Source organism: Haliotis rufescens, unplaced genomic scaffold (assembly GCF_023055435.1).
Source record: "Haliotis rufescens isolate VD_foot unplaced genomic scaffold, xgHalRufe1.0.p SCAF_1, whole genome shotgun sequence".
NCBI classification, from domain to species: domain Eukaryota; kingdom Metazoa; phylum Mollusca; class Gastropoda; order Lepetellida; family Haliotidae; genus Haliotis; species Haliotis rufescens.
In genome coordinates this window covers 38,225,984-38,240,681 of record NW_025963779.1, presented here as the reverse complement: position 1 = coordinate 38,240,681, position 14,698 = coordinate 38,225,984, and the positions used below count along the sequence as shown (strand labels likewise).

The 14,698-nt window shown below is 39.5% G+C and overlaps 1 protein-coding gene across 2 annotated transcripts in view; it reads right to left on the bottom strand.

Annotated features, from left to right (window-relative positions):
- The window catches only part of LOC124135729 (fibrillin-2-like), a 99,826-nt gene that overhangs the window by 48,654 nt on the left and 36,474 nt on the right, over nucleotides 1-14,698 (bottom strand). The window contains exons 1-7 of one of the 2 annotated variants that reach the window (XM_048396124.1): nucleotides 11,160-11,200; nucleotides 10,525-10,683; nucleotides 4,748-4,870; nucleotides 3,231-3,353; nucleotides 2,644-2,769; nucleotides 2,118-2,240; nucleotides 802-927 (exon numbers count right to left, since the gene is read on the bottom strand). In XM_048396124.1, coding sequence (XP_048252081.1) covers nucleotides 802-927; nucleotides 2,118-2,240; nucleotides 2,644-2,769; nucleotides 3,231-3,353; nucleotides 4,748-4,870; nucleotides 10,525-10,618 — 715 coding nt within the window. In that variant the 5' untranslated portion in view covers nucleotides 10,619-10,683; nucleotides 11,160-11,200. Of the gene's footprint in view, nucleotides 1-801; nucleotides 928-2,117; nucleotides 2,241-2,643; nucleotides 2,770-3,230; nucleotides 3,354-4,747; nucleotides 4,871-10,524; nucleotides 10,684-11,159; nucleotides 11,201-14,698 lie in introns of those variants that run through there. The other variant, XM_048396119.1, reaches the window with a different exon arrangement.

The window sequence follows — 14,698 nt, the reverse complement described above, 5'->3', positions numbered from 1 at the left end:
ATGTCACAGCACAACTGTATCTCCTAACATCCACAATGTCCCTTATCTCCTGGTGGATCCCATATGTAGCTATGTACACGAGTTGGTTAGACAATGTCTCAAGGGTTTTGTGCTGCCTATTAAAATTAAATACTAAACTTCTGTCTTTTTATCGAATAGGCCTCTTCTTATGTTTACTTGGCTTACAGATTATTTTCTTCAAAGAAGGGTAAGTGGTGGAAATGAAACTTACAAAAACTTGAATTTTCTAGAGTTATTCAATAGAGCTATAGCTATAGTGACAAATCATATGGTCATAACCCATTGTTATTGGCCAACTTTACAATTTTATTTATTTACTCGGTAGGTCGGTTGTTCAGGCCCCTCCCACGTCATACGGAGAGACATAAATAGGAGGAGTTAAAACAGGGACTGGGTGGATGGGAGTCAGTATAATGTGTCTAAGTGGGCTGTCCGTGTGAAACTGCAGCATGGTATTTGTGTGTCACCACTGTAGAATCAGCATAAATGTGGACTACTACAGGTATAAATGAAGCAAATTATTATCAGATAATCTTGAATCTGACATGAATGTCACCTCACTTGTAAAACAAGACCTTTTTGAAAAGATTAAAATAAACTTGATTAACATTTCAGTCAAACACATCAATTAAAGTTTTTAACTTTTGCAAAAGTTGTTGAGTAGTTGTCATACAACATGTGATTTGGTCAGTCGAGATAGAGCAGCTTATCACTTCAACTTGGAACACTGGCATACAAAACCTGGGGTGTTGAGAAAGCAATAGAAGTAGATATAGATACCTCTGCATGTCCTCCTGTCCTCACCCAGGGTGAATCCCTGGGGGCACTCGCAGCGGAAGCTGCCCTGGTTGTTGATACACTGACCATTCACACACTGGTCTGGACCAAGTGAGCACTCGTTCACATCTGGGGACCAAGTAAAATACACAGGTCAAAGCATTATACTGGAGTGGCAATTTTTTCTACTTTTGAAATGTAGGAAACAAATACTGGTACATCTCCATATATCCCATATTTACTTATACAGCACGTCCCTAGTCTATCGTATAGTCCCTGAAATATAGCTATGTATGAGGTTAAATGAAAATAATTCTATAAAGAAACCCTCAATCAACAAACGGAACCTCAAGTCTCTAAGACTTGATGAGAGTGGCACTGGGGTGAATGTTTTGTTAGATACATGCTCTGGGGTCTGTAAGAGACTAAGCCATGACTGTTACACACTTGGGTCAAGGATGTTGCCTGCATTAGACACACTTACCAATACACACCTATACAGACCTCCCTACTGGGACCTAAGATATAGCCTGGGTAGTGCACACTCACCTATACAGACCTCCCTACTGGGACCTAAGATATAGCCTGGGTTGTACGCACTCACCTATACAGACCTCCCTACTGGGACCTAAGATATAGCCTGGGTAGTACACACTCACCTATACAGACCTCCCTACTGGGACCTAAGATATAGCCTGGGTTGCACACACTCACCTATACAGACCTCCCTGCTGGGACCTAAGATATAGCCTGGCTTGTACACACTCACCTATACAGACCTCCCTGCTGGGACCTAAGATATAGCCTGGGTTGTACGCACTCACCTATACAGACCTCCCTGCTGGGACCTAAGATATAGCCTGGGTTGTACGCACTCACCTATACAGACCTCCCTACTGGGACCTAAGATATAGCCTGGGTAGTACACACTCACCTATATAGACCTCCCTGCTGGGACCTAAGATATAGCCTGGGTAGTACACACTCACCTATACAGACCTCCCTGCTGGGACCTAAGATATAGCCTGGGTAGTACACACTCACCTATATAGACCTCCCTGTTGGGACCTAAGATATAGCCTGGGTAGTACACACTCACCTATACAGACCTCCCTACTGGGACCTAAGATATAGCCTGGGTAGTACACACTCACCTATACAGACCTCCCTACTGGGACCTAACATAAAGCCTGGGTAGTACACACTCACCTATACAGATCTCCCAACTGGGACCTAAGATATAGCCTGGGTAGTACACACTCACCTATACAGACCTCCCTACTGGGACCTAAGATATAGCCTGGGAAGTACACACTCACCTATACAGATCTCCCTACTGGGACCTAAGATATAGCCTGGGTTGCAGACACACTTGAAACTGCCATCCATGTTTATACAGTTGCCATTGGTGCACATTCCTGTTGTCTTACATTCATCATAATCTGCAAAGAAAAGAACACAATCAAAGGGATGACACAAGTTATGATTCCCTAAGTATAATCATAGAAAGTACATACATGGACAAGTTCTCAAGCAGGCCTGTGTGCATATCCTCATGTGTATACATGGATTGAAACACTATCCTGAGTGGCTCTGAAGTGTCTTTCAGAATGAGGAGAAGAGCGATGATGTGCATGGAGAATTATTGATCAACTAAATTGGTCAAACTAATATGAGATCCTTGTGAATCTACTGAAGTGAGTGAGTAAAGATATACTTTAGCAATTTCCAGCCATGTTATAACAAGGGACAGAAACAGCTTCCCATATTTATCGTGAACTCAAATGGTCTTTATATTCAACTCCGATGTCAGCAAAATTGATATCTCTGACCGTCTAAACTTACCTAGACAGAAAGCACCATCTGGTGACAACCGATATCCAGGGGTACATTCACAACGATAGCTTCCATCAGTATTCACACAGCGACCATTCTTGCATAGTCGACCATTCTCTGTACATTCGTTGATGTCTGTAAAACAAAGAATTTTCTTCAAATACAGTTAACAGTTGCAGAGTCTTTAAAATTAGAGGAAAATCAATACTCTTATCCTTCTACCCTGATTATAAATAATTTGACAAATTTGACAAACGACAACTTTTTTCTACTTAAGATTCTATTTTAAGACAATAAGTTTAATTCTCAACTGGTGTAGATATATATTTCTGTGAAGTGTAGTAGTACAATGTCAGCATACCACCTAACCTATATGTATACGGTATCCTAGTGCACATCCCAGTTGGGCAACTGTGGTCCGTTCCACAAAGCTATCGTAACTCCCAGACTTCACTGTTGTTGCACTGCGATCACTTTGTGGAACAGAGCTATGATCTCAGCATATGACTAGGCCTATTATTGCATAAATAACGGTAATAATGATGCTTTAACTTTGTTAAAAAACCTCTTAAAGTTCATGTGCTAAAGACATGTACCATAGCAGACTTCCTGGTTTGGTGACTGTTTAAATCCTGCATTACATCGGCACTTGTACGACCCATCCATGTTGAAGCACACCCCATTGGGGCACATGCCTTCCTCAGCACATTCATTCATGTCTGAAACACACAAGTCAGGAATTATATGAAGGATATAAATGTTTACTGACCAAAGCGTGTTTGGCAAGGTTTTGGTGTAATCAGAATACAAAGAATGTATTATTCCAAAGATATGATAATTATGATACAAAAACATAATAAACTCAAATTTATCAAATATATAAGTTAACAGAGGAGGAAGGATGAGTACCCCTTTTTGTAAATGATAATTTCATAACTTAAAATAATGTGTTGGTATGAACATTATCAAATAAGTTCAAATGGCAGACAACTATCTGTTTTCTTTCTTACACTTGCCAGTTTGGGACTTTGGCATGATCAAGTACATATGAATGGCTAAAATAAGCAAATAATGCCAGTTATTCCAGCTTGAAAATCTAACTATGAGAAAGTCTGTGGCCCAAGCTGATATTATTACCATTTGTGAGTACATCTTCAAAATAAATTAGCTTGTGTCAAGTACTTGCTCATGTTCAAGTTTTGCAAAAAGCTTCCTGACAAACTCTCCAATCAGCCCATTAACCTTACACATGCATCTTATGTTGTTGTAAGTTTCAAACACCCAAGTATTGAAATGAGAAAAATCTACCAGGTATTTCTCATTCATTTGAACACATCTGGTAATTGTTTTAGTTGTGCTCATTTCTTACAAGGGCCCTGACGGTACCACTGCCTTTACCTTAACATGATCAATGAGTTTGAATTCTACAAGCTTAAAAAGCCAAAGCTCTAGATTCCAGAAAATGTCATTCTGGGAATGAAAAATGAATATAATCCCCCAAAATTTCACACTATCATTGGAGGCATGTCAGTCCTTCTGATCACCAGTGCTGGATACAAGTGGAAAGGGACTTGTTACCCCTTGGTATCTTGTCAGCTGTATAATGGAGTGAGCAAGTCCATTCTGTTTCTTAACACAGTCAGCAATATTAAAGCCTGAACAAGGACCCATCCGGGTTACAATGTCACACAAGCAACCAAGTCACACCTTCTGAACATTCCAATCATCATTGGCAATCTGCTCTTATGTGAGATGACGTGAAATGGGGTTTAACGTCATGTTCTAGAATACTGCACTTATACAGTGATCATGCACATGTGTGTATGTGCCTGCTTGTATTCTACCGGACTGGTTTTGTACTGCTAGCCCACTGAAGCACCATGCAGCAGTTTATCCTGGATATCCTACTCAGACACAGTACTCCAGGTTGACCAGTCCTTGTTTTACGTCCTTGATGCCAAGCGCCAGGCAGGGTAACATCAAGTGCCATCTTTTAACATCTTTTCTGCTGTCTGGTACTCCTATGACTATCACAGGGTAGTGGGTTTGTGCCCATGTGTTTGCATGGGGTGTAATAGAGCTTTAGAGTAGAATGCGAGCATAATTTGCTTACCTGTGCAGTATGAGCCTGTCTTTGAGAGAACAAACCCTGGACTACATTCACAGGTGTAGCTTCCCTGTGTGTTGACACAGCGGCCATTGCGACAGATTCCCTGCTGCTCACATTCATCAATATCTGTAGAAGTGGAGAGACATTAATCAATATCGGTAGAAATGGAGAGACATACATCAATATCTGTAGAAATGGAGAGACATTCATCAATATCGGTAGAAATGGAGAGACATTCATCAATATCTGTAGAAATGGAGAGACATTCATCAATATCTGTAGAAATGGAGAGACATTCATCAATATCTGTAGAAATGGAGAGACATACATCAATATCTGTAGAAATGGAGAGACATTCATCAATATCGGTAGAAATGGAGAGACATTCATCAATATCTGTAGAAATGGAGAGACATTCATCAATATCTGTAGAAATGGGGAGACATTCATCAATATCTGTAGAAGTGGGGAGACATTCATCAATATCTGTAGAAGTGGAGAGACATTCATCAATATCTGTAGAAGTGGGGAGACATTCATCAATATCTGTAGAAGTGGGGAGACATTCATCAACATCTGTAGAAGTGGGGAGACATTCATCAATATCTGTAGAAGTGGGGAGACATTCATCAATATCTGTAGAAGTGGGGAGACATTCATCAATATCGGTAGAAATGGAGAGACATACATCAATATCGGTAGAAATGGAGAGACATACATCAATATCTGTAGAAATGGAGAGACATACATCAATATCTGTAGAAATGGAGAGACATTCATCAATATCGGTAGAAATGGAGAGACATTCATCAATATCTGTAGAAATGGAGAGACATTCATCAATATCGGTAGAAATGTACACAAAACTGATTTATTTGTGTATAATACGCACTCGTGTGTTATATGCACCCTTAAATATAGGAATTAAATCCTGGAAAAAATATATCTGTCATCTATAAACATTTCAGGCTGTCAGTATAAACCACGAAATTTACGATCATTCACCAAAACAATATTCTAACAAAAGCCCCCTATTTCTAATTTTGAAAGCGCCCTGGGCGCTTATTACGTCAAATACGGTATTTAGAGATAGGGGGAGACAGTGGACATTTCTGCATACGTTGACTACATACCTGAGTATATATGCTTGTCAAACATATTCTGTACATCACTTGCTTGATGACCACGTAACAACCTATACTGAAACATTGCTCTTATATTGTAATTAAGAAGTTTGTTCATCTACATTTCTTATCCCTACTTGGAACTTCAACTTAGCCTCTCCAAGAAATTTTATCACAGATGTTGAATGATTACTTTTATTACTATCATTAGCAGCCTAAAATGTTTAGAAGTCATTATCTTTAGTTTTGTTGTTAGAGACTTATTGAGACGAAAGATAATACTAATGCGTCATTAAATCCATAACAAGTATTGAATGGAGATAAGTCATCCGACTCCCCCAGACATCAAATCATAAAAATACTAATTCCTTGGAATGTAAGATTATCTTCATGTTAAATAATATTGAATCAGACAATTTTGATCCATTTAGCATTGATAAACTTTAAATGATCTTGTTTGTGCCAGAATTCTTGAATTTCAAATGATACAAATCTCCATAAATAGGCTTGAAAAATTGCAGACAATAAGATATTTGTTCCACAATTGGAAACAAACATTTTAGAAGTCACATGAAGAGACCTGTTGAGATTTTGATTACTTCTGACTTCTGAAGTCTGATATGCCTAGAATTATACAAGAAAGGTATTTGAGACAAGTGTAGGACAGTGTCAGGTCAGCCATAACATGTATCCCTCTCTTGTAATGGTCATCTTGACATAGAGCTATTGCTATAGATATACTTTGAAAAAGAAACTTAATTGTCTTAGGAATGGGTGTGGAAACTAAAGTTTCCCCAGTAAAACTGATGTTGATACAGAGGACAAACTACAACACTCCTCTAAGAATAATATCTGTGTGTTGTGTCACCCACAGACTTGAGTCCATTGCAAAGTGTGTACCCCCATACATGGAATGTATACACTTCTTCCTTATTTCATCTTATCAACAATTATAAAAAAAACTAGGATAAACTGAAACATGTGGGAAGTGTATTTTCTATGTGTTTCCTGTGTTACAGCAGTGAGGTCAATGGCGATGAACCAATTAATATTCATCCTTAAAAACAGTATGCATATACTTAATAAAACATGTATGTATGCACACTACTTACTGTAGAGCACAAAGATATTCCACATGAAATGTCTCATATATATAAATTATGTACATTAAACACATTGAAGATTAAAACATAAGTATTTTGGTAATATATATTGAGGAACAAGCTGGAAGTTAGCATTCAGAAAGATGCAGAGATGAAGGAAAGGGTTAGGTACAGTTGGAAAACTGAATGCCAGATCTAAATGAAAGCTTGTTAGTCTGGAGACCCCGTCCTCCAGAAGACTACTGTTGGGAACATCTGTTTGTAGTGACATCACCATGCATCCAGAATTCCTTAATCTTGGCATTTGCACAGGTAAAAGCACATTCTGATTACCACTGTATAGAATACCACCAGATTACCACTGTATTCAATACCACTAGATTACAACTGTAGATAATACCACTAGATTACCACTTTATGGAATACCACCAGATTACCACTGTATAGAATTCATCCAGAATACCACTGTATGGAATACCACCAGATTACCACTGTGTAGAATACATCCACAATACCACTGTATGGAATACCACCAGATTACCACTGTATAGAATACATCCAGAATACCACTGTATGGAATACCACCAGATTACCACTGTATGGAATACCACTAGATTACCACTGTATGGAATACATCCAGAATACCACTGTATGGAATACCACCAGATTACCACTGTGTAGAATACATCCACAATACCACTGTATGGAATACCACCAGATCACCACTGAATAGAATACATCCAGAATACCACTGTATGGAATACCACCAGATTACCACTGTATAGAATACATCCAGAATACCACTGTATGGAATACCACCAGATTACCACTGTATGGAATACCACCAGATTACCACTGTATAGAATACATTCAGAATACCACTGTATGGAATACCACCAGATTACCACTGTGTAGAATACATCCAGAATACCACTGTATGGAATACCACCAGATTACCACTGTATAGAATACATCCAGAATACCACTGTATGGAATACCACCAGATTACCACTGTATGGAATACCACTAGGTTACGACTGTACAGAATACACCAAGAAGAATACCACTGTATAGAATACCACCAGATTACCACTGTATAGAATACAACCAGATTACCACTGTATGGAATACCACCAGATTACCACTGTATGGAATACCACCAGATTACCACTGTATAGAATACAACCAGATTACCACTGTATGGAATACAACCAGAATACCACTGTATAGAATACAACCAGATTACCACTGTAAAGAATACCAATGTATATGTAATAGCGAGAGAGAATTTGTCCTTGTCTAAAGAGTAATTTGAGCCACATTACAGCTATGTCGGGAAGGGTTCTACATGTAAAACAGCAAGTCTGTACAACAAAAGCTGCTCTGGGGAAACAGGTGGTTGTGTGGTATACTGCACAATGACGCTGTCTAGACAGGCCCTGAATTACAGGTGTTATGCAAGGACAGGCACATGGGAGCACTGACTGCCAGCTACACTTGATAAATGATGATCTGTCTCTCCACAGAAAGCTCAGTCCATAATTAAAACCTCCACAATGGCAGCAACAAAAAAATGGCAAACTTTAAAAAGCTGTTTGAAGACTGGATTTCACCTGCTCACTGAGACTAGGATTACTTCCCACTGGGAGCATGCCCTTTGCTAAGGATCAGTGTATATGGTTACCATTAAATGAATAGAACTGTTCCTGTCAACAAGGTGAACTGTTCCTGTAAACAAGGTGTCTCTCATTTCATTGGAATAATGACTTGCATGGAATGCACAGAGTATCCGAAAATATAAAACGTAAATAATTTGAACAATGATTTTAAATTGATGCATACAAAAGACAAGCATTCACCTAAAAGTTGAGTGAGTGAGTGAGTGAGTGAGTGAGTGAGTGAGCAATTCAACAGGATTGATGGACTCAGCAACAGACCAAAATCCGTAGTGTGGTGAACAGAATTCCAAGCTTGTATTTCTGTGCATGAAAATGACCGACTTTTTTCTCACATTAAGGAGCACGTGACATTTTACATGTAGTAAAGGTGACATTCCAGTGCAGGCTGGATGAAACCTTTGACATATTTTGAAGACAAACACAACCTTACACGGAAACCTTTGGCTTAAATGGTTTCTGAATAGGTAAATAATTTACATCCTCAACAATTGAACTTTGCTATAAACAGTGTTTCCTTTTTGAAAACTTAGTACATGCACATCATTTGAAGTACACTAAGCATTATATGTTCCCTCTAAGGAGAACCTATTCAACTGGGTGGAGCAGTTTGGCAATGAAAGTATATTTGGATTAACATTGGATAAAATAAACAACGAAATAAATTTTACAGAAAGAATATTCAAACAATCTCGCCAGAGAGGTGAAGTTTTGTGATGCGTGTAATTTCCTACCCGCCCATCTTACTGCTTTCACGTTTCACGAGAGGCAATGACAGATCATCAAATTTGTTACATTTTGAGGATAATCAACAAGAATTTGTTATTACTTGAAACTCTACTAATGCTAGGCCTACTACATCAGCTCACAGAAGACAGTTTTTCTGTTAGCCCTCACTATATATATCATAGCTGTCAGACATCATTGTTGTAGTTGAGACAAAAAATAATTAAGATATAAAAAAAGGTATTGTTTGGATAGTAATTGTGCTCAAAGGGGACTGTGTTAGACTAATCATAAACATCTGGATCCCTTTTCCTGTATAGGTCTAGATTTTGTAACTAGCGCCATGTGTGAAATATAGACATGAACCTCTGTGTAATTAATTTATGGATAAACTGCTTGACTGACATACATAATAAAATTGGGTTAGCAGACAAAGAATGTGGTATATATAAATTGTCAATGCATGAGAATAACCAGTCTTGATTATCTGCCATTCACACAATTTGCATGCCTTGAAACGACAGCCTGAAAACAAAACAGATAATCAAGTGATCGATGAACCAGAAAATCCAGTGACACGACAGTGCATTTACTGATTTTGTTGAGCCTAATTTAAACAATATGTTAATTTTGAATTATGTCTGCTTCATGCACATGTGGAGATTCTGCTGCTTAAAAGTAAAGAAAAATATTAAAGAAATTAAGACGTTTGTTTTGCAACACAGTTGGGGGCAGTTTTAATGTCTCGGCTGAAACATATCTTTTGTAGTTGACTCAGCATAATTGAGACATGCTACTGAGCTTATGATGAAACTCGGGGACTTCAGTCCACTAGCAGAAACATCGGCCCAAACATTTCTTTTGTAGTTGACTCAGCATAGATAAGTGCCTCTGAGTTTATGATGAAACTTGGGGGGTGTCAGTCCACCAGCAAAAACATTCCTTCCAGTTCAGGTAAATATTAATTGTCCATGCAAGAGAATAACCAGTCTAGATTATCCGCCGAAACAGATTCCATCTGCGTAAAGGGCAAAATAGCTATGAAAGTTATTTGAATGGACCACTGAAAATCAGTGATGACACCAGGTGTGTAAGAACGACTTGAATCAAGTTTGCTAGGCTTTCCTGTAAACAGTCCCCCCTGAACCTACCAAGGCAGTTATCATTGGACTCCCTGTATCCCGGGTTGCATTCACAGCGGAAGGAACTTGGGGTATCCACACAGCGGCCATTATTACACAGCATGGTGAACTTGGCACAGAATTGGTCAGTGATCGGTAGACCTTTTCGGCACAGTCGGTCGTAGGAATCTGAAGAGGAAGAATACTGGTTACAATAATATAATTATTTAATTTGAAGTTTACACGATATACGGCTTTTCCATTGGACGAGAGGTCAGTCACATGACCACGAAATTGACAGTCATAAGTGTATGAACGACACAATTTGAAGTTCATACGTTTTTCACGAGACCGTGTTCTTGAAATGACGTAAACCCTGAGGGACTACTTCCACATTCCTGGGGAAACCCCTGGGAATTCCCTACCATGAAAACATACATAAGCGTTCTATCTGATCATTTAGAACCTTTATTCTTAGTCTCAGCATTTCAGTATACGTTGAGAAATGTCAGAGAGCGTGACTGCATTATTGTTCACGAATATCCTCGCTGCGGCCTATCCTGATGAGCAAACGAAGAAATGCACATCTAAACTATCGTAGTATCGACTCGATCCGTGTCTAGGCTGACACTGATCGTCTCCAGCAATCTTAAGTATGAATTTACCTTAGTGTGTGTTTGACGCATCTTATTCACCTTTCAATGATCGGCCAGTTGATCAATGATGACTAACACATGTAACCACCACAGGTTCATTAACAACTTCGGAAATATCTCCCATCACGTTTATCGTGTCGGACATTTTGACGTCTTGTACTTGATGTAAATGTATTATGACACACTGTCATTGTGACTGACATACTGAAGTAGTTCTTTACAGACCTTTCTCATCTAATGAGGATATGATTTGAATACATGTGCTGCGTAAGATGTTTCTGAAGAGCAAATTGTGCATCCATACGCCCATGTCACCTCTCTTTTTGAGGAACTATTTTACTCCGAGATATAGCTGGTTGTTGTTTGGCTGTCAGTGTAAACATGAAGTCACACGTACTAAATAAAACTGTGTTTAGATCTTGGCCTACATCCTTTGAGGTAAGAAAATGTGATAAAAAAATTATAAAAATTGACTTTCACTTTGTGTGAGTTCATTGGAGTATGAACCTTCATAGAGTGAGGGCCAGTCATTGTATGAATGTCGTCGCAAGCTCCAACGTTCATACAGTTTGGCCCTCACTCTATGAAGGTTCATACTCCAATGAACTCACACAAAGTGAAGGTCAATTCTTAAATGTAAAATCAATATGCCACAGCACATGATCAAATGGATGTAACATAAATGTCAGTTTGCAAATATGCACATCAGCAAGATTCAACAAATGTAAAATTAATCCTCTTTGAGAAATGTTAATACAAAATCAAACAGAAACATGCATATTTATACATGTACAGGTATACGTATCTTCAATCAAACATGTCTGGGCTTTTTGACTAAAGACTTACTTGTCATTATTATTTTCACAAAAAACCCTGATGGAAAATGATTTTCCCATGCCAGTAAGTGAGTGAGTTGGGTTTAACGCTGCTTTTAACAGTATTCCAGTTACATTGTGGCATGTCAGCTTAATGTGGGAGGGAAGCCCGAAGTAATGCATGTCTTAGACGTTTACCACTTCGGTGAAACCCATGAGCACGGGTATGGTGCTGACAAACCTAGAAACATAATTGGGCGAACTGGGATTCGAACCCACAATCATAAGTTTCTGGCGTGCCCAAGGGACGCAACTCTGCACAGCGAATCGAGGTGCCTTAGACGACTGGGCCACCCATGTCCCCTTTCCCATCCAAGCAGGAATGCTTCTTACATTGGCTAATATCTGCACACCAGAAAGACATTAGATATGACTAACTCACAAGCTGTAAACATTCATGTATTATGCTTCTTTATGTTTTTGAAATAATAGCTCAATGCTAAGGAAGTCAACACCTGGCTGATTGCTGATTTGTCCCACAGCTGATAATTCTTTCTTTTAGGTCTGAAGGGTCAACAATTATGTTTCTTTATCAACTTGTTCCTTTTCATCCCCTTCTGGTCCGGAAGCTGAATTTCCGGATGAAGAAAGCAGTTGGTTGTGTAAATAACTCCTAATTGTGTTGGAGATGAGGGTTCAGTCTAACAAGCTAAAGGAACTAATCAGCTCATGTCTTCTATAAAGCCTCTCCAATAGGCTCTTTCTTCTTTGATCATTTCAAGAATTTACAAAAAGTGAGTTTTGAACACCACCGTGTGAACAAGTAGAATGCCACTGTGATCAGAGGAAAGATGGCCCAGTCAAAATATACTGGTAGATGAATTTTCAGGGAAATTCTTCTGGGAAGAATGGTTTAAAATCACAATTTTGTTAACAAAACTAAAATAGCATTTACAGGTACTTGCAGAAACAGAAGCAGACCTAGAAATCATTACATACCAACAAACATATCCATATTTCAAACAAGTGGTTAACAAACAAACTATGACTTGAGGATGACCTTGACATATCAATGTACCCAACATTTTTTTCAGAATTTTTTAGGAGAATACATGACATGAAATCCCTGAAATACCCAAGTACTGTATGTTGCCAAAAACAAAGTGTGGTGCCGGTGGAGGTAAAATTCAGGAAAACCCTTCAGCTATCCCCATTTACATTGCTGCTTAAATATACCATACACATTAGAATATATTTTGAAAATATCTGTAAATCAATACAATATATCTTGTGTACTTAGAACACATGAACTCTTATGAAGTTTGATTACTTCTCTTCCAACAGTAATAGAGGCAAGTTGGGAGTCCTTGCTGATATGTGAAGGATAAATGTTCCCACTCTGAACTTGGTTTCCAAGGTGGCACAGTGCTTTTGTCATGTGGCAGACATGAAGCAACTCCACATTTTGACTCACACTTGTACAAAATATAACATCATATCCGCCAATACACTCATGCACATGTTGAGGCGGGTGAAACCTCACTGGCCACCTTGTTCCTGACCAGGATACTAACTTCAATCTGTAGCCTCCGACTTGGGAAGTTTATTGCTTTTTCTGGATCAGATAATGGTAAATTAAAAATTTAATTGAAATATACAAAATCAGCATAAGCAAAAACAGCAAATAACCAGTCCATATTAGAAGGGCTTACAAGGCCACTGGTTGGGATGCCATCTAGGGTGGGGAGATTTCACGCTACAGCCACACAAGCCACTGGTAAGGATGTTATCTAGGGTGGGGACATTTCACGGTACTGCCACACAGGCCACTGGTAAAGATGTTATCTGTGGTGGGGACATTTCACAGTACTGCCACACAGGCCACTGGTAAGGATGTTATCTAGGGTGGAGACATTTCACGGTACTGCCACACAGGCCACTGGTAAGGATGTTATCTGTGGTGGAGACATTTCACGGTACTGCCACACAGGCCACTGGTAAGGATGTTATCTGGGGTGGGGACATTTCACGGTACTGCCACACAGGCCACTGGGAAGGATGTTATCTGTGGTGGGGACATTTCACGTTACTGCCACACAGGCCACTGGTAAGGATGTTATCTAGGGTGGGGACATTTCACGGTACTGCCACACAGGCCACTGGTAAGGATGTTATCTGTGGTGGGGACATTTCACAGTACTGCCACACAGGCCACTGGTAAGGATGTTATCTAGGGTGGAGACATTTCATGGTACTGCCACACAGGCCACTGGTAAGGATGTTATCTGTGGTGGGGACATTTCACGGTACTGCCACACAGGCCACTGGTAAGGATGTTATCTAGGGTGGGGACATTTCATGGTACTGCCACACAGGCCACTGGTAAGGATGTTATCTGTGCTGGAGACATTTCATGGTACTGCCACACAGGCCACTGGTAAGGATGTTATCTGTGGTGGGGACATTTCACGGTACTGCCACACAGGCCACTTGTAAGGATGTTATCTAGGGTGGGGAAATTTCATGGTACTGCCACACAGGCCACTGGTAAGGATGTTATCTGTGGTGGGGAAATTTCACGGTACTGCCACACAGGCCACTGGTAAGGATGTTATCTGTGGTGGGGAAATTTCATGGTACTGCCACACAGGCCACTGGTAAGGATGTTATCTGTGGTGGGGACATTTCATGGTACTGCCACACAGGCCACTGGTAAGGATGTTATCTGTGGTG